Here is a 21,751-nt window from a genome sequence, read left to right on the forward strand (position 1 = left end):
ACCACATTTCCATAAAGCAGTGACATTGGCGTTCTTTCATAATCAGAGCAGACGGTCACACTGAGCCTGATAGCATCCTGTTAAACAACACAAGAGCCACAGACTCTGAACAATCCCATATTAGCTTTCCTGCTAAAGTCTCCTTCTCTAACTTACAAACATGAACAAACGTCTTGTCCTGCTGCTGCACATGTGTACCGCTAACGTCAATTAGGAGGCTAGGTTGCTAATTAGCTGTAAATATCCTTTCAGTTTGTTTATATGCTAGTGTGTTACTTACTCTCCTGTACCACTGCTAACAACACAGTCTGTCCATGACTTATAGCACAAGTTTGTTTACTTTGTCCCTTGTTCTCCTACCGGTGCCAGAGATCAGTGGCTGTCAACATTGACACGCCCCTCCAGCCTGCTGAGATGAAAAAGATTTTGTTTTTGATGTTTCCCAAAAACCTTGTTCCGTCTTCCTTTTAATAATAAAAAACTATTAAAATACACCGAAGAACGTGTTGATATAGTTTTTGACCACAAAAAATCATGAATATCATCAATAAATGTGATATCAGTTGGACTTCAACATAATCAATAAGATTCAGTTCACCACTTAGAACTGTCAGCCTCCAGATAAACAAATATTTATCTATGAAGGCAACAGAACATGTACTGTATAATATTGTTCAGTATGCAGGTGAGGAAGACTATTCACACATAAACATTAAACAATTACAGCTGCCAACGCCCACAAAGAATCAAGCTGCAGAACTGTCATAGCCACCTTTCAAGTCTCAGGGGAATGTATGAATGTTTGTACTAAAAAAGTTTCAGTGCATTTACACTAAAATATTCCTTTCCTTTATAATTAAGCTTGTTTACTTGTTAATTACAAATGTTCATTAGCAAGGTAATAACATCAGAATCGTTACTTTACTGAAATAAAAGCTCTTGTTGTCTCAGATGTTGTTAGCCATAACACAGAGACATTACTCATCTCTGTTTGATCATTCTCTCCCTCTCTGTCACTCTCCGTCCTTCTCCCTCCCATGTTTCCCTGCACAGCTGATAAAAGCAGCAGTAGCAGTGTGGTGAAGCAGGGAGAGATGGAGCAGCGTGAGGGGCCCCGAGGCCGTTGGACATCCTGTCATGTCGAGCTGACACCCTGCGAGCTCCGTCTGTACACTCTGGACAGCAGCGCCAACCGCCAGCTAGGCACAGCCTACTCTCTGTCACACTGCCAGAGCGTCATCTCACCAGCACCTTGCAGCCAGCCTGGCCAGATCACCCAGCCTGCTGACCAACGCACGCTCCAAGCCTTGTTCTTCAACAGCACACGCCTCCAGCTGAGGGCGGCCAACCAATGGGAAGCCATGGAGTGGAGACGGCTGATGTGGGAAAAGGTGCAGGCAGTCAGACCCGTAAGACAGGAGAACCGCCAGCGGAAGACCGAAGTGGAAAATCAACAGGTCGCCAAGTTCCCTGCACCCATGTCGCCCTCCTCATCACCATCACCGTCGGGGCTCGACACCAGGCCCGATGGCGACAGCGACACCCCCATCTCTGCAGAGACGTCACTCTCTCTCCAGCCTAATTATGGTGTCCTGAGCAGACCCACCACCCTTCCTCTGTTCACCAAATGCTGCCAGGACGTCCTCAAAGCTGGTCTGCTCCACCAGCTGATGGACCAGAACAACTGGAGGGCCTTCACCTTCGTCCTGACCAGATCCTCTCTCCAGGCCTTCCCTACCGAGGGCCGCGGGTCCGTGTCGCAACCTGTCCTCCAGTACCCCCTGGTTTCCTGCTTGGCCGTGCAGAAAGATCAAGAGCCAGAGAACGGAGAGCCATGGACCGATAGAGGGGACTGTTTCCAGGCTGTTTTCTCCAAAAATGTACTCCGACTTAGAGCGGATGATCAGCTCAAGGCTCAGGAATGGGTGGAGGCCCTGCAAGAGGCAGTGGGAGCACAACGGCCTGCACAAGAAGAAGGTGGAGACTTAGGAGAAGGAGCTCCAGGTCTCCAGGGGGTGCTGCTGAGATCAAAACCATCTCGGGAGAGGAGGCAGCGGGAGGCCCAGAGAGCCAAGCGTCAGTCAGTCACCACCAGTTTCCTGAGTATTCTCACCTGTCTGGCTGTGGAGAAAGGGCTCACTGCTCAGAGCTTCAGGTGTGCAGGTGAGTGGCCTTCACAGATACACAGTACATACACATACACACACAGTGGAGATTAGTAGTTGCTTTCAATACAAAGTGTTTGAAATTTCAACACATGACACCTCACTTGATTGGCTCCCAAGCGAGTGTATTATAGGTATACAGATACATTTTCTCACTGGGTTTGTTTGTTTGAGTCTGAAACAGTTTGATTGTCCCTCCACTTCTAATCCTGCTGGTCGGCTTTCATCCTTGTTCCAATCCAGGGTCTGCTTATACATTCTTTCGTCTACTAAGTGCGACTGCTAACGATTCTCAGGAAATGAGACTGGACTCTGCAAGAAAAACTGAGAACAATTCATGTCCAGGTGGAGCCACCAAGCCTCAAGGAACAGGGCCTTATAGCTTTAATTGCTATCAATTAATAATTAATCACTGTAAAGTCCATTCTCAGTGTGTGTGCACTGCAGGCTCCAAGTTTCCACATCACACTTTGTGTAAATCGCATAGTGGACCACGATTGGTTCCAGACTACTTGTGATGTCACGAATCAGGCTTACACTCCTTACACTCAGATTTTCAGTGAGCTCACAGAAATGTTCTGCCTTCAGCAGATGAATGTGAAAACACACTCAGCACAAACATCATTCTGCACAGAGAGGCTCAAACATCACAGTCTGGAGACAATAAGAAAAACACAGTGTTGAGTGGAAGGGGACTTTAAGAAGTATTTTCAGGCCATTCATGTATGGAAGCAGTCTGTTTAGCCAGAGATGGACATTAATGAGCATGCTCAATGGAAAAGCACCTGACAGACCTTGTCTCTACACTGCATTGTGTCTGCCTACATGGACGTGTTCATACATGTTCCATGCAATCCACACTGTGGGCTACCCACGAACAGTCCTCGCAGTCTAGGGCAGTTGATGAAATTTACATCATGCAGATCCTCGTGCCTTTGCAGATGCGGAAAGTACAGTTTTGCCTTGTTGCATTCATGGAGCCGTGTGAGGTCAAAAGGTCACAAAGAAATGCAGGAAAAAAAACAATACAGAATGTTTTTTCAAAAGCTGAAGTTTAAAACTTTAATTAAGCCTTTTCCGCTTCATAGTAACTTCCAATGTATGGAAGGATAATTTACAGTATGACAAACATCCTTGTGTTGAAATTGCATAACAAGAAGCCAAAAATAATCTCAAATTGTATTCTAAATGATATATACATGCTGTAGATATTACAGTTGTACAGCATGAAGGATGCTGTCTCAACCTCTTCCTGTCAGTCAGTGGTTTTGGGTGTTTTTCAGTATTTAGTCTTTACCCTTTTTCATATCCTGCAGCATTACAGCCTGTCTGCCTCCTTTATTATTATTCCTGTTGGTCTCTATACCAGGCCCTTGGACAGCCCCATAAATGGCAGGCGGTGCCTTTACTCTCCCTGGGTGTGAAGCGTGGGCTTCCTCTCTCTCTCTCTCTCTCTCTCTTAGGAGGGCTTTGAATAATCACCGCTCACCTCCCTTTTTATTTGTAACAACTGGCTTATTAATGCAGGGCTGTTTGAAAGGCCAGCTGAAACAGGAACAAGGACAGAGGACGTCTGGGGGCAACTGATGATAATTGGTAGGCTTAAAGCACCAGAGGAGAGGAAAAATGGATGAATGAATGAATGAGAACGAATGAAAGCGTCCTGGGGATGCTACAGTGGTCGGGCCTGATCGTAGTTGTTGGATTGAAGGGTCTCTGGGTAGAGCTGGATGGGAGGGACAGCTGGATACGTCCATTTTCTATACAGAGCTCACCTCTGCTTACTCAATCCGTTTATTTCCCTCTTTTTTCCTCCCTTTCTTTCTTTCACCGGTTCATTCAGCCTTTCTCTCTTTTTGTCTCCCCGTCTACCTCTGCCTTCCCCTTCATTTATTTGACTGTATCCCTTTTTAGTCTCCTGCAGCATTACTTTGCGGGTCCTGAAAAAGTATTTTACAGGATTTGAATTAAAGGCCCTAAAACTGAATTCTAAATCCAGGTATTGTTAGAGGTCCTGTCTTTTCATAGGATTATATTTTAACATTTTTTCATTTGGAAATTGGTCCCATAATGACACTCTCACTAGTTTTAAAATGACAATCTTAAATGTAAGCATAGAGAACAAATCTCATGTGCAGAGCCAAACCAACAATGAATTAGTATGTATTCAAAGCCTGATATATCTTCCTATATTCCTCTGTGCCATAGACCTCTGTTATTTTCTAAAAACTATGAAAGGCGCATCAAACAGCCACACCGCTGCACTGAGTGACATGTTCCTTCACCAGGAAGAGATCAGTCACAATCATTTGTAGAAACATATCCAAAGACATAACATCTGTAATTCCATTTTCAGTCTCAGGAGAGAAGTTCCTTGTATGGCAGACACCACTGAGCATGTGCAGCAATTCGGTTCCATTTACAGAGCATCGCTAGCTTGTTGTGCTACATATCACGACTCTGTAAACGGAAACCGCATTCCTGCACATGCGTAGTGGCGTCTGCCTTACACAGAACTACTCTCTGGAAACTGAAAACGTGATTCCAGTTATTAGTCTTTGGAACCGTTTCTAAACAAACTACCAAGCCCAAACTCTTCAAGGCCAAAGAACATCTCACCCAGTGTCAAACTCTGTACATACAGTACATCATCCTGCACAGTGAGGCTCAAACATCAGCTGAAGGAACAAGAAGTAGAACATATTTTTGAGTGGAGGAGGAATTTAATGACTAATTCAACTTAGGCAGGCCTGGTTAGCGCTGTGATTTACTGTGAGTAGAAAATGCATCATTCTCTCCCTCCCTTTAATATATGTGATTGTACCTTCTTTTTTGTGTTTATCTGAAAGAAAGCTTTAGGATACACTGTGAGCAGAACATCCACACAGTAGAAACTGAGCACAGACAACCATCTCTCTTACAAACCATGCAGGATGGCCAATAAGTAAGAAGATGCATCATCTGTTGAGCTTTCATCAAAGTCAGAGTATTGATGCAGCGGCTTTGTGTGGAGCATTAACTCAGCACATTAGACATGTCACTTGTAAATGGAGCTACTAATGCACTAATGCTCATATTCTGTGTTGTGCAAATTATGCCCTTTGCTGTTTCTGGTGCAAATGCACAGACAATGTTGAAGCTGTTTTAGTTTACTTTTGATGAATACTGCTTGGTTGGAAGCTCTGCTCACAACAAAGAAATAGGGAATATTTGGCTACACTGGTGACTTGGAGGTTCTGGTGTCAAGTCAGGCCTTTGTTGCATGTCCCAATCTCTCTCTCTCTCTTCCTTCCTTTACTATCATCTCTCTTCTACCAACATGAAATGCCCAAAAATATGTAAAAGAAATGAAGAATGTAAACAAAGACCATGTAAGGTAAGCACTTATATTGGCCCTTAAAACCCCATAATCCCAGTGTATGGAAAACATCCCTCTTCTGTTAACCTGAATGCACATCTGATTATTCATATATGAAGCCGCCACTATGAACAAGATCTCTTCATGATGACGACTGTGCCGCCCGATGTTCAGCATGCTACTTTGGTTTCCACCAATTCCTCTTTGAACTTGTTTCAAGTCTTCCCTTTTGCATATGCATGTTGCCTCCATCTATACATATTGAGTGATTGGTTATTTAACATCAAAATGTAAAATGTATTCAACTAATTACACATGGGAATTGCTGCGTTTGTCATTCCTTTTGAAGAAAACTGTTAGTGTTCGTTTGAAGACCGTGACTCCCCGTCACCCCTCACCACACACACGCACACACGCACACACACACACACACACACACACACACACACACACACACACATTGTGCAGTGTGTCCTCAGGTTTGGTGACCCCTGTCATTGCACTGGAGCACATTCTCAGGCCCCCAACAGGCCGGGTGAAGTGGGAATCGGTAGATATGAGCAAATAGAGGATGTAGGAGGTGGGCCCACATCAAAATATAGACAGTCTCTCTCTCTCTCTCTCTCTCTCTCTCTCTCTCTCTCTCTCTCTCTCTCTCTCTCTCTCTCTCTCTCTCTCTCTCTCTCTCTCTGTCACACTCTCACACACACACACTCACATTCTCTCACTATCTTTCTCATAGTACTCGCCATTGGTGCACATTTTCATTCGAGTGTTCGGTCGATATGAATGAGACACATCAAAGCTCAGCCTTCTCTCGCCTTTTCAGTTTTAATTCACACACATGTACATAACACGCACACACGCGCACACACACACACACACACACACACACACACACACACACACACCAGTGTCCTCTCAGAGGTGTGGTAGTTTGAACCAGCAGCGGGCAGATGAAAGCATGAGCCCGTTTTTGCTCACATGTCATCTCTCTCTCTCTCTCACTCTCTCTCTCTCTCTCTCTCTCTCTCTCTCTCTCTCTCTCTCTGTCTCTCTCTCCACCGTACACTCACCCTGGGCAGGTCAAAGTGACCCTCTCTCACTACAGAGAGCCGCAGTACAATCGGTAGACCTTTGAGCTACGTTTGAATTCCCATTCATCTTCCCTTCTGTCCCTCTTTCTCTTAGTCCCAGAAAGACCCATAAAAGATCAGAGACGAGTAGAAAAAGCAGTTGTAACACAGCGCTGAAAACGGATAAAGTAGTTAGCAATTAGTGATAGAAGGTATTAACAGTTCATCTGAAAATGGAGAAAGTACCTTGAGCGTTGCGAATAGGTTTAAAATGGAGAAAAGTAGTGCCAGTAAACTCTGAAAATTGAAGAAATAGTTTATTGTGAGTTGTAGTTGACAGTAGTTGATAATTATAACACCACATCCTTTTACACACTTTTCATTATCAGCACAAAATGTGGTTGAGGAGGTACTTTTTATTAAAACAAACAACAACAACCAGGATCTTTGCTGGACCTATTTTTCCCACAGTTGTCTAATTACCTGACTAAACTATAAATAGGATCTAATATTATTGATATCCTGCTGTGGAGCCACACCCTGTAGAATAAGCATTACAGTTGTAACTGCCAGTACAGATCAGATTGGTAATTACTTCTATGAATGATCATTGTGGTATCTGCTGTGTGTAATCTTTAGGGCTGTAGTTTATGTTTTCTGCCTTTATAATCTATATAAAGTCTAGGGTGTTGTCTTTCAGTCGCTTATTTTGTCTGAATAGCAGCCATAAAAGCCAAGGCATGGATATTACCCCAACAGAAACACAGCTCTGCATGTGACTAAAACGCCAAATACTATTTTTTGTACATTCATTTTTGATTTATTTGCATTGGCTTTTGCTTGATATTAATCTTTTTCAGGCATTTGACCAATAACACAAGTCAAACTTTTTTATCAACAATCTGGTGCAGACAGAGGAGGGGGCTCCTTCCATTTCCACAGGAGGACAGAAAACACACAGTGGTTTAAAATATAAACTTCCAAAACACACAATCAGTAGCTATAAAAAAGAAACAAAAAAAAAGTGTTGCAGCCGCAGCATCCATGACTTTTCTTGGCTGTAGATGGCACTCATCAGCACAGCTACATCAGGCTGCAACTACTACAGCTTGAGGCTGAAGCCAATGTGGAAGTATCTGAAAGTGCAGTACCCCCGACAGCCGCTAGATGCTCCAACTGACTCCCATTCATAAAAACTCAACTTCTCTCTAGAAAGTCAATCTTTTTTTTTTTTAACGAGTCATTATGGTCTCATTCAATAAATTCAGGTCCTCTAATAAGTGTGCTGCTAGTCATTTTGGAAATTAATGCTCTGTTAATAAGATTTGAAGACTTATAGCAGCTTTGATGTCTGCTATGTGGGTGTTGATTGACAGCTGTGATTGACAGTTGGATCACTAGCTGCTCTCCCTGCTTCGCCAGCGCCAGAGAAGACAGCCACCCCCTCTACCTGGAGAGGAAGCCAGGGACCGAGGCAGTCATGGCAGCAGTGGCATCATAAAATCTTGCCCACTTGGATTTTCCACTTCCAAGATGAACCTCTCGTCGTCCATGGTGACAGATACCCATAGCCACACAAGACATAATGTTGATGTGGTGATGTGATATACGATTGGGAGTCTGCACAGGGTGATTTATTTTGAAAATTAAACGGATCCTCTGTGCCGTTCCTGCGTCTGACTTCCTGCCTGGCTTGATCTGATCTGTGTAGCTTGACGCAGCTTCCGTGTATGTTTAGCAGAGCGGAGAGCCACTTCTGAAATGCACCGCACACGTCTGGTGGGATCACAAGCAATTGACTAGAGTGGCTGCGAGCAGCTCTGGCGGCCGCGTCGCAGCCGGAACGTGAGGCATACATGCCCGTTTAAGTTTAAGTTTAAAGGGAACCTATTATGCTTCTCCGTACTTTCAGTCATATATATATATGTTATGTTACAATATCAGATGTTCATGTTAAAAGTGGCCAAAGGAATCCCTGTGAGCAAATCAGACTGCTCCGAACGCTCAGCTTCCAACATCTTTTTTCTGCTTTCAGCCCGAGCTGACGTCTGCTTGTGACGGATTTCTTTATATGCTCATCTGCTCCACACACACAGCGCATGAGTTCACTGCTCCGCTCCGCTAACATTCTGGCATATTTCCATTGTTTTGGGTGTAGTCACGCTGAGCCATGAATGGAGTTCAGCTGGCGCGCTGTGAGTGTTTTTCCATTACACAGCACAGCAAAGTAAAATAAGTTGTTTACCTGTTGGAGGTGTGCTGGTCATCAGTCAGACATCATCATCACTGTGGCTGTTTCTGCTTGTACTATTAATCCTTGCATTATTTCTAACTGATCCACTGAACAAAGAGCTCCAAATATCTCCCGCCAGCTTAGACTTTACTGCTTATAAATTATATTTTTACTTTACATCGTATATGTACTTATACAATCACTCACTTTATAGGCATGCCAGTTAATAAAGCATGGCATAAAATGTTAGTTATCTGTAGGAACAAATAGCCTAGTTTCTTGTTGGTTGGGTCGTCTCTGGTCTCTGGTTAGAATCATGCAGGCTTCTCTCTGTTTTGAGGTTGTTTTGCTGCTTGTTGTGGTTTTGGTCAGGAGCAGGTCAGATTTATATCCCTGCTGTTATTTTATCCTTTTTCTTCTTCCGTAGTCCCACATTTTCAGTGGAAGGTTTTCGCTGCTTGTTGTACTGTGCAGAGCACATTATAGGCTGTCTCAGTTGTGGTAGTAGTACGTTCACCACCGTGTGTGTATGCGAGGGTGTGTTCTCCTCTTGTCCTCATGATATAGAAGTTGAGGTTAAGGTTAAAGGTTGTTATTTGGTTTGCGTATGTTTTCAGGCTACATACATATGGTTATTTGTTCCTCTGGTCCCAACAGCAGGAGACCAACCCTGAGGCCGCAGTTGGCCAGCGAGCCGGCCTCGTGGTCAGCTCTTTCCTCGAAATGACACAGTGTTTCTCTGACGGTTGACCATCCCCACTGCCTGCTGGCTCCCAACCAGTGGACTGTGGTTTTGTGAAAGAGCATCCACCCCAACAACAGCATGAGCTCACTGCTGTAATTAGCGTACCTACTGAGTTAAACATATGAATTCAGTCATACTGAAGGTTCCTCGAAGATAAGACTTGGTTGTTGTCTTGTTTTCCACCTCTTTATCGACTTAGTTTTTACTCATGTTTACTGTACATTGTTTTGCCTGATTGATTCATCTGAATGTTAATGATAGAACCAGTTTAAGTGTGATTTTCCATGTTCAGTCTAGTGTTGAAAAAAATTAGCTGATTAATAAAATAAGAGTGGCTGAAAATTGACACCAATTTTATTAATGGATTTAATAGTGAAATGGGAGCTAAAGGGCAATTAACACCAGCAGTTTTAAACAAACCTCCAACTTCCAGTCAAACGTATCTGCTTCATCTTTGGTCTACTGTACTTGCTGCACCTGTGTGCACAGTTTTCCTGGTCAATGAGGGATTGTTCCAGACGTTTCAGGTCACTTTCAGTTTTACTTTCACACCAAGCAGTTTTGATCATCTGGATTTAAACTGTTGACTTGTGTTATCTGATGGTCTGATTGTGATTTTTTTTTTTTTGTCTGTTGGACTTGATTGTAGTGATGTTGTTGCATTGTCAGATGTCAGTTTGACTTTGGTGAATGTACAGTGTTATCATAAAGGATAGAATTGATGGCCAAAACTACAAAAATAAGTTGTAAAAAAACAAAATTATCCTTTAATTCTAAGATGTTTTGCTTTCTTTGTTTCATATCACGATAAACTGAGTATCTTTGGATTTTTGACAGTTGGTCAGACAAAACAACTTGAAGACATTACCTTGGGCTCTGGGAAATTTAACGGACAATTTCACAATTCTTTTATGTATTACAAACGAAACAATCAATTGATTAATTGAAAAGATGCAGCCATAGTTCAGTCAACAGTACGTGTACGCTCCACAATAATATTTTTGGTCAGGTAAAGTAAGAATCCAGGCTAGCCCTTATTGGACCATTGTCTGTCGTTTTCAGACGAATTCTTGCGATAAAAAAGTAGCTGGACAAACATCAATTTATTGTCTGCCTTCATCTGTCCTTGTTTGATCTCACTCTTCTTCTCTTTCATGCCGTTCCGTCTATCCTCTCATCTCTCAATAGCCCCTTACTCATTATACTCCTTTTTTCCTATTTCCCCTGTTGGATTCAGTGCTGTCTCTGCTGCAGAGGCACCTCTGACAAACAGGCTGACACACGTTCCTCTTCCTATATCCTTCTTCTTTTCTTTTTTTTTGTAGCTTTCCAGGCCTCTGTATTCCAAAACCCAGATTACAATCTTCTGTTTCTTTTCTTTTCCGCCTCTCTTCATTTGCTGTTTTCCTCTAGGCCCCATGTTCTCCTAGATTGTGTGGATAAGGGACACCTGTCGCAGTGCTGTGGCGCTGGACTGTTTGAGTACGTGTGTGATCATAGACCAGGTCCGGGTGTTTGGGTGAACACTGAACTTTAAAGGGCCCAGAAGACAAAGCAGACAGAGGGCCAGCTATCAAGCTGAATAGAGCAGAGGATCTATTTGTTCTTTTTAAGTGTACAAAACACTTTCTTATTGAAGTCCACTCTGTTGTGACTACTGGAGGAACCAAGACTCCGTTATCTAGAGCTTCAAATGCATTTGGCAGATAGATTTTGGCAGACATGGATTTTAACATTAGAAGATGCACTTAACACAAGAATTTACACTGTCAGTAAAATGTTGTTCAGAGTTTTGGACATCTTTAATAACAGATTGTAGCCATCATACTGGAGACAAAATATAAAGTGGGCTTATTGCACCAAAAGACAAAAGTGATGTTATTGCTGTTTCCTGCATCTCCACTAAATAACACATCATGAGGTTGCTCATCATGCTAGTCTCACAACTAAACACCACGGTTTGTGTTGTGGAGAGAGACCAGAGATACAAAGATAAAAGATCATTTAACCACAATTTTAACTGCAAAAGTACAGCATGCAAAGACTTCAAAAACTTTATATTGTTTAAGTCAACAAGTGGTTAAAATTGGCTTATAATAGTGTTTGTATTAGGCTATAAGCAGTGTAAGAGTTATTTTTACTGGTTTAGCTTTTTTTTTCAGAAGTATATTATTAATTACATGTTATCCCCAATGACTCAGAATATAACTGAAATTAAGCAACTAATTAATTGATGTAGTAATAATTAATTTAATAGTAATAATTAATGTAGTGGAAAAAAAGTGTTATATTTGGCCACAAGTAGTATCTGCCAGGCAGTGTACGGCCTTCAGTCTCAGCCAATCAAATGGCTGGGGCAACGTGTATATGGCCTGAGGGGTGAAGTTCTGCCTGACGTGAAACTCTGGGAAAAAAAACTTTTTTTTATGTTTGCTGTTGCTTATGAAACTTTTACATTATGAGCATATGATTAGTTGGTTGAAAACCACTTAGATTAGTGTATGAGTAATCTGGATTATGACGGCTTTGCAGTAGCTTTTTAGCTTTTTCGTCAGTTATTGTAGATAAGATAGTAAATACTCACATAGAAAGTTCCCAATGCAAAAAAACAAAGTGTTAATACCACAGACAACTGAGTGATGTTTAAGCACTGCTCTCCATGATGAATCAGCTTTTACTCTGTCATTTTTGGTGAATGTGGAACGCTCTGATTTTTGCTCACATTGAGTCCAGCATCTGATTCATTGTCATGTAGAATGTGTGTTTGTATTCAAACTCTAAAACTCTAAAAAAACAAGGGCGGAAAAAACTGTGATCTTGACAAGTGTACATTGATACTATTTAACATCATATGCAATGATCAGTGGGTCAATTTCAGTTTCCTATCTCTGTTCATATAGATCATGAAACAACAAATGATCTTATTGGGGTCAGAGTTCCTTTTAAACTCAGACTATCATTATTAGCTACAGGTTTACTCGGCTGGATTAGTGTGGAATTTATTCAGGGACAATAAACTGGTACATATTAACACCAAGTTATCTGCTCTGTCCTGCCCCCACTAGCAGCCTGAACACTAAAAGCTACAAAGCAACACGCCTAACATTAGCCAGTTAGGATCCATAAATGGACACATAGACACATTTGTGTCTGTTTTATTGTTGCCATCATTTGATGACAAGCAGATTGTCTAATAAGTCTGAGATAATGTATGAATCCCACATTTGACACTTTCTAGAAAGTGGTTTAACTGGGTTTCTTCATGATTATAGACCCATTCTGACATCTGGGAGAATCTTATCTGTCTTAAATGTGTGCTGTAAGTAAGATGTACACATAGACACTCATTCAGTTGAGCTCTCTCCTCAGGTTGTCAGCGTCCAGTTGGTCTGTCCAAAGGAAAGGCCAAGGTCTGCTACTACAGTGGCTGGTACTACTGCCAGAGCTGCCATCAGGACAACTCCTTCCTCATCCCAGCACGCCTGCTGCACAACTGGGACACCAGCAAGCACAAGGTGGGAATGCACACACACACACAACTGTATGAAAACACCCACCATCCAAACACAAGTCACCAGCTTTGAAAGTATGCAGTTTATTATTCTGATTCAGGCCCATCTGGATCCCACTTTATAAAGTCTTATTATTAATGTCAAAATAAAGTTAACATCTTGAAGTCATAGGAAATCCTGAAAGAATTCTCCCCTCCGTGCTTCCGTAGATCATATGCCAGTCAGGTGGATCTTCATGTGTGTCTGTCGTCCTTGATGATCTTGTCTCTGTGCTCCCGCAGGTGTCTAAACAGGCCAAGGAGTTCCTAGAGTTTGTGTATGAGGAACCGCTGCTTGACGTCCAGCAGCTCAACCCTTGTCTGTATGAGCACTGTGAGCCTCTCAGCACGGTGCTGCGTCTCCGTCAGCAGCTCCAGTCACTGCGGGCCTACCTGTTCAGCTGCCGAGCAACCGTTGCCGAGGACCTCAGACGAAGGTGATGTTGGTGACGATGATGTACAGTTGTGGTTGGTGGTATATTTCTGTAGCACTTTTCAAAAAGGCATGTGACTCCTGAACAAATGAAGCAATGTCTACATGCAAACAGTTGTCATAGGTTTCATATGTCTGAGGACAGTCGGAGGGTATGGTAGTACAGCCGGACTTCGCTTTTCATTTTCATGTTTCACACTGACTGATAGACTTAAATATTTGTAATATTCGTCTGTTGGTGACCAGACACTTGATTACACACACTGTTAACATCTCAGAGTATGATCTGTGTATGGGTGTTTACATGTGTATGTCTGAGTGCATGTGTGTATATTACCATAACTTTTATCTGCATGCATTCCTGCGTGTATATGGGCTGCTTATACATGAAATGTGTGCCTGTGTGTGTGTGTATATGTCCATGTGTGTGATGGTAGGGGGGGGGATGACTGTTTATCTGAGTGGGGTCCCACTCTGAAAGCCTTGTCTGTGAGCTGATGGATACTCCGTGGCCTGGTCCGGGTCACTAATACATTCTGATCCGACAGACTGTTTCTAAAGGAGAGGCATCCACTTCAGCGCACAGACTGGAATTTAATTAATTCTCTTTTGCAATAAAAATACAAAAAAAGAGAGATAGCCATATAAAGACAGAGATATAGAGCAATAAAGCCATGTAGATCTTAGTCTTGGTAAACGGTTGTTCCAAAGAAACTAATTTTTGAATGAACAACACTTCCATAGTACTTGCATGGCAACAGAAATCTCAAAGATAGATCTGTCTCTGCAGTTTGTTTGAACAAACGCTTTAATTACAGTAAATTCAAGTCACTGGAAAACCAGAATATTATATTTAATTTGTAATTTTCAGCTAAATAAAAAATATCAGGACCAGATCAGGGTCAGGATCCTGAAAGTAACTAGCTCCATTAACTAAAAGTAACATGAAACACATTAAAACACAGTAATAAAGAAAACAAAATGTAGAAACCCACCGCTGGTTAGGACATACGTGAGTATCAATGAAAGGTTTTATTACCCCATGATTTAAATGTTTTTTTTTAGGACTTTTTGCCCTGTTAAGTAGCTTCAAACCAAAACTACTGGTATTTTTATCAGCCTTAAAAAACCTACATTAGTTGTACCGTATTGCAGAGCAGAGCAGAGCAGCATCATTGTGTTCTGTGTTTACTTCAGGCCCATTAGCTAGTGTCGGCCAGTGCCCCGCCACTTCCAAACACTGCAGGATTGATGAGGGCCATGGCGCTAAAACCTTCCCCTAGTCATCAGTCTACTTCAGGGTGGATCTGAAGAGAGGTGTCTGTTGCATACAGGCAGAGAGCCACGAACACAATCACACACACATCCACATGAGCTACCAAAGGCAGTATTTGGCCCAGTGCAGCAGGTCTTAAACACGTGATAGCATTGTCAAAGTTTACTGTCAAAGTTCAGTGAAGGTGTGAATTGATCTCAATAAATAAACCTGTACCTGTTGTGCCCTGATGTCCATATCCTTATGACATGAGCTTTCTTGCAATGACACCTACAGGGGAATGTGTGCTAATAGGTGTGTGAACAAGTTAATATGCTTGAGTCTTTCTTATTGGAAAATTAACAATGTTTGTGGTTAGGTCTGACCAAATGAATTGACCATTTCTAGCCGGCAACCATCAATTTTGCAAGCTGAAATCACGACTGTCGCTGGCAGATTTGATCAGCTCTAGCTAGCTAGCTAATTAAGCTAGCATCAGCTACATGAGTTGGTTGTAATGTTTCTAAGCTAACTTGTTTTAAAACAAGAACTCTGTAAAATGGATCTTAAAGGGTTGGTCCATTATTTTTTGTTTTTTTGAGGTTTTTATATCTTCCCAGTAGTGTTCCATATGTATTCAAATCTGAAAATTCAAATTTTGGTTGAAGTACGTATATTTTAGCGTCAAAATGCCATTTTCCCAAGCCCTTTTAAAAACTTTTTCCCACGTGACCTGACGTAGGTTTCTGCATGATGACGTTGCTACATATAAACCGACATAAACCCAATAGTCCACCTAGCCAGTAGCCACAGAGACGGACTGAGCACTCACTGTTGCAGAATTATAGAATTATAAGCTGTGAATGCCTCTTGTTTTGCAGAGCTGCAGTACTATCGGTACAAAAACTTGATCCTTAGCCACCTCATGTATGTAAATGAGGGTTATACAAACATCACTAACTAAGAGCTTCCAAGAAGCTGTATCAGCACTTTTCTGACACCATCAACACAAATTGAATGTTGAATGCTTGACAAAGATAGGATTTATTGCAGAGATATTGTTTGGGATTGCATTAGATTGTAATGTGTTGTCCAACCCCTGCACACACACACACACACACACACACACACACACACACACACACACACACACACACACACATATTTGCATTACTACCTACATCTGCTGGTTCACACAGACACACACACTCTTACTCAGGTCAGACCCTCCTTCAGTACACCAATATAATCACTGAGTGATAACAGAATTTTAATGAAAGGTGTGTCCGCTGGACTGGAATGAGCACTGAATAAAATATAGAATCAAAGACTATCAGGTCTTATACAAATATTGTCTTGTTGGCATGTGTGTGCATTTGTACACATGTGTGGACCTGTCTATCTACTGTAATCTAATCCTAAAATGTGTTAGATCTCAAGTACTTTTATCAAGATCAACACACACTTTCTGGGTGTGCTCATCTGGGCACTGAATACACAATCAACAAGGAGCTAGTGTGTATTTGTGATTGTGTTTATCAGACCTGTGTGTGTGTGTGTGTGTGTGTGTGTGTGTGTGTGTGTGTGTGCGCGTGCGTGCGTGCGTGTGTGTGTGTGTGTTGATGAATACTGATGTGGTAACCATTGGTTACATGCCAAACAGAGTTTATCGGTGGTGCCTATCACCATGAGGTGTCTGCATCACAAATACCACACACACACACACACACACACACACATATGAACACACACATACTTGTGTTTTGGTGACACTCATCACAGCTTAGACAGGATTTAACATGGAGCCATCCATCTTAGTGGTCTGAGAGGAGGCCTCACACACACACACACACACACACACACACACACACAGCGTTGCACGTCACCAGAACTCTGCTGTGTGTGCTTTGTCACATAATACAAGAAGGTGGAATGTGAGTGGCTGAAGGTTAATATTATTACTTTGTTTAGTGCCATGGACTGAAAGGCTGGGGTTAAACATTACATCAGTGTAATGCTCATATTTACCTACACTATGTGATCATTGTTCCATATTTATATGCTTGCAAGTCAGTGATCTTGCTAAGAATGAATAAAACCTAATACCAATGTAATCAAGTCATTCAAAGCCTGATGATGTTTATTGATGTTCCGGGCCCCATGTGGGAACAGGTGTTGCCTAATGCTTTTTATGGTCTTTTTTTAAATGGTGAAAGATGTAAATGTGTCCAATACAAAAGATGATATGTCTAAAATTAACTGGCACTGCAGGAAAAGTTCAGTATATTTTATCTGTTTAGTCAGCTTTATGAAAACAATGCACACACATTATTTACTTACTTGATTGCACTTTATCCGATAAGTACAACCAGAATCTTAAAGGTCAGTTTACTGAATTTTACTGTCCTTTGTACCTCTTTTTTCTCTTGTTTTTCCTCCTTGTTGGAGGTGTGCTGTATCTCATCACTGATTGGCTGAACAGACGACTTGCTTCACAGAGAATCATGCATTAAAACTTGTTCTCATCTCTTCACAGAATTTTCCCCAGGGAATACCTGCTACAGCACATTCACCTGTACTCCATGGCGGACCTGCAGCAGGTACACACACATACACACATACACATGCACAGACCCATATCCCAATTTGCATATAGTGATAGTGACGCTACTCACATGTCTGACATGAACCAAAACTGATATTAAAACTAAACCCAGTTTAGTTTAAACTTTAGATCAGGCTGGTAATCACTTCTTCAACAACCCTAGGATTAGTTTAGGTAAAGAAATGTATTATTTAATTTATAATAAAGGATACATTTACTGTATGCTAGTTTAAGCTTCAGTGTAGGCTGTGTGTAGCCTGATCCAGATCTCTGAATCATCACCCACATCTTAGATTTTTTTTTTTTAATTAACAGTTTGGTGTTGACTGTTTTGCTGGTTGTAGAAACAATCAGAGCCTTTGTGACAGTTCAATTGGCAACAAGCTGTGCCAGGTCAGGACATCTTAAACTCAGCGTTAGTTACTGTCAATGATTAAAACCATTTAATCACACAATCATGCTTATAATTCCATTATTCTCTAACAGTGTAGCACAGATAACATAGTTTGCTAACTTTTGCTGGCTTGCTACATTAGCTAACATGTTCGGTACCATTAGAGCCCAGTCACCTATTTTTCACCTAATAGTTAAATGCTAATTCCATGTAAGAAAACACAGGAAATATGAGAAAATAGAGAGAGCTGTAGTTCTGATAGTAGCTATACTGACAAGTTGATAATTTTGTATAGAATAGAATCAACTTTATTGTGGAAAAAGGTATGAAGTTTTTAGCTAGCTAGTTTGCAAATGTTAGCCAGCCATAGAGCTCCATTGTTGCCTAAAACTCTTAAAAACACCAATGAGCCACACCACCTTAGCAAATGTAATCTAATGTTTTCTAAAACCTACAGTGGCCTGCTGTTTTAAGAACTTATTCAGCCTTAAAAAAATGAAACTATATATTGTGAGCTGTTTGTCATGAATGGCATCTTCAGAAGGAGCCAGTGAAATTGAGGCTAAGAGACAGAGAGGATAGAAAGTATTGAGAGACAGACCAACACATTGTTAGTTTTAGTCTTTTCATGGGATTTGTCGACAATAGAAACATATAGAATAACCCATTCCTCATCCTTTAAGTAAACACAGTCTCTCCTTTGTTCCTTTGGCAAGTGTCCTGGTCATAACAGTGATAAGAGAGGGTAATACCCTCTAATAGCCCCATTTGGACCAGAGTTCGCTCTTTCAAGTGTCCTGATCCAACAAAACAATGGTCTCAGTGGAAAGAATTCATATCTGTGGTGGGGAAAAACTCTATTATATATATATTATTTTCTAACATCAAGACATTTTGTTTGTTATCACGTATTTAATCAGCACATTTTCTTAACAAATTGCAAACTGTCATATCTCTGCTGGTGTTTCTGCTATTAATACCAGTTTTACTGCCCACCTCTGTTTCAATCTCATGTGTGAGGAGAATTTATTTTTGAGACCTGGAGAATTGAAGTGTGTTCTCTCAGCAGAGATCATAAAAAAAAGGAAACACATCCTGGCCTTTCAGCAGTTCAGTATGTAGTCGTCGAGCTGAGTTGGGGGTCAGAGGGAAGCGGCCACAAATGACTGAAAAGTTCTTTTGTTTGTCATTATGTTCATTATGTTGTACCCTGCCCCATTTTTTTCTTTCATCCCTCTCTGACTCAGTGCTTGGCCACAGACTCTCACGGTGAAAGAGACTGGACCCCCTCCTCCTTCTTCTCCTCCTCCTCCTCCTCCTCCACTCCCACACTCTGTGTCTCTCTGCTTCACTAATTGGTCACATTCAGAATCAACAGGCAGAAAAACAAAGCGTGACATCCCTCCATTCTTCCCGACATCCCCTTGGCCTCACACACGCTCAGCACACATGTGTGTTAATGCGTGTGAGTTCCTCACTCTCTCTTTCCCCACTAAAACGCTATGATTTACTTATAAACCCTGAACAGGTGATGATGTACTAAATTTAATAATAGGTGCGGTTGAGTCTGCACACCTCCCTCTTCTCTTTTACTCACCCTCTAACCTCCCCTTCTCCCCCCCCCCTCTTAGAGATTCTCAAGCACTCTGCTACTTAATTGGTTTTCCATATTAACAAGCGTGTTTCTTTTGATTCACCTCCTGAATAAAATGACGCTCGTAATCAACATGGCTTTTTTTGTTCCAGCGCAGAGGTCAGTGAAGGCTAAACTCTCCCTGGCTAAACCCTGGACCACACTAGTCTATTCACCTCCCGACAAATAGCCTCCACCCATATGCCCTATTAGGAACCAGTTCATTTGGAGAAACCATATGTGTTTGTCTAAGGCCACTCTGCCCTTATCCTCCTCTGGTTAAGGGATTGTTTCTAGGGTTTTGTGTGAGGACTAAAGTAGTAGAAAAGTAGGTGTGTGTGTGTGTGTGTGTGTGTGTGTGTGTGTGTGTGCAGCAGGCTTCCCACAGTGACACCCTGGCATTCCCTCTATGCCAGGCATGCCTCTCCACTCACACTTGTGCAGACACACAGAGGCCTCTTAGGTAAATGTTCTCAGAAAGATTCTCGGTTTCTCTTGATGGCTTTGACTTTATTCTGTATGACGAGGTCATGAAATGTGTCTTTATGTGGGGAATGGGCAACAATAGTAATAATGTAAGAATGTGTAGGTTTAAAGGGCTAAAAGCACACCTCTTTAAGTCGTACTACAAGCTGCGTTTTGTTCTTATAGTCTCTTATTAGCGTCAAAGAAATATTTGATGTGAATAATTGCAGTCAAGCTTTATGATGGATTATGTATTTGTTGAATTTATGTTTGCCAAGAAAATCTCTGTTAATAAATGCTTTCATTAGAATTGTGAAGGTGCCGAACATGATAGCTCATTACAGAACAGCAATCACACTAATCTGTGAGGTTTTCGGTGAAACTCACAACTATAGGCACGTTAAAACTAAAGTGCAACAAAAAAACACTGACTTTTCCTCAAGTCAGACTTTTACAAACCTCTCAGACTGTAGAGAAAAGCATCATAGCCAATACACATAACAGGTAACTATTTAACAAACTCTTTATAGGATCTTCCCTTATTTAGGAGAGCGGGACCCAAAAAAAACGCGAGTGTGTACACATTGATTGGATCACCATGACAACAAGCAAATTGTAATTTTTCATTCATTTTTTGGATTTCTGAATTATTTTCAAATGGGCTGTTATAATTTCAGCTACAGGTGGTACTGCTATTTTCATCTGAGCACCATTTTTAACTGATATTTCTTTACATTTTGGCAATTGATGGCATTAAAAGTATGCTGAATTAGCAGCATTTGCATTAGCTCCTGTTTGCAGTGTAGCCATGAATGTACACTAAGTCATGACTCAAATGATGAGTTCAATTACCGTGGAGCACAGTGAATATTTCAAATCCCCACTTCCGCGTGTTATGTTAAACCCATCAGAATGGGGCTCTAGATAGCAAAATTGTAAGGAGGATATACTTTATTTTGAAGATTGCATGTTTGTACAAAACACAAACTAGTTTTAACAACTGGTAAAACATCTTCTCAACTGCTGAGCTACTCGAAAGTTTGGGGAACTCCTGATGAGACACACTCCACCATGCATACACTTGCAACTAATATATATCAAGCCTTCTGTGTGCACGTGTGTGTGTGTGTGTGTGTGTGCGCGCGTGTGTGTGTGTGCTTGTGTTATCCAAACAGAGCTCACCCTGGTCTCTCCAGCCATGTAATCCCAACTGGCTTTCTAGTTCCTCAATGGAGCTGCGGTAGTCTGTGTGTGTGTGTGTGTGTGTGTGTGTGTGTGTGTGTGTGTGTGTGTGTGTGTGTGTGTGTGTATTTGAGAGAGAGAGAGAGAGAGAGAGAGAGAGGAGGGCAGGCGAACGGCTGTTAAACAGCAGTTTTAGGGGATTAGGAGATTTTGGAGCACAAAGACTCTGCGTGGAGCAGAGAAAGAGGTTGAACTGGAGGGGGAGGAGTTTAAGGGGATGGATGGAGGCAGAGGAGATGAAGTGTGTGTGTGTGTGTGTGTGTAAAGAGTACAATCTAGACCTGCTCTGTGTGAAAAGTGCCTGAGATAACTTCTGTTGTGATTTATATAAATAAAATTGACTTGACTTGACTGTGTGTGTGTGTATGTATGTGTGTGTGTTGGAGGGTAAAGGATGTGAATCCATCTGTAGGGTTTGTCCTATTTGTCCTGTAGGCTGCTGTAGAGTCTTACTGTGAATATGGCAGAAATTAGAGATTTAAAGTAACTCTCCACTTTTGCATTGCTCACAAATTCTTGTGGCTTGTGCCGCCTCACTTGAGGTAGAAGCTAACGGGTGATTTGTTGTTGTGGTAAAGCTACAGTTGGATTTTATAG

At 41.7% G+C, this 21,751-nt stretch overlaps 1 protein-coding gene across 2 annotated transcripts in view; it reads left to right on the plus strand.

Annotated features, from left to right (window-relative positions):
- plekhm3 (pleckstrin homology domain containing, family M, member 3) overlaps positions 1-21,751 on the plus strand; it is a 48,718-nt gene that overhangs the window by 11,975 nt on the left and 14,992 nt on the right. For both annotated transcript variants that reach the window (XM_044366188.1, XM_044366189.1), the window contains exons 3-6: positions 1,054-2,163; positions 12,947-13,092; positions 13,371-13,564; positions 17,352-17,415. In XM_044366188.1, the coding sequence (XP_044222123.1) occupies positions 1,054-2,163; positions 12,947-13,092; positions 13,371-13,564; positions 17,352-17,415 (1,514 nt within the window). The remainder of the gene's footprint in view (positions 1-1,053; positions 2,164-12,946; positions 13,093-13,370; positions 13,565-17,351; positions 17,416-21,751) is intronic.

The sequence above is a fragment of the Thunnus albacares genome, chromosome 11 (assembly GCF_914725855.1).
Source record: "Thunnus albacares chromosome 11, fThuAlb1.1, whole genome shotgun sequence".
Lineage (NCBI taxonomy): Eukaryota > Metazoa > Chordata > Actinopteri > Scombriformes > Scombridae > Thunnus > Thunnus albacares.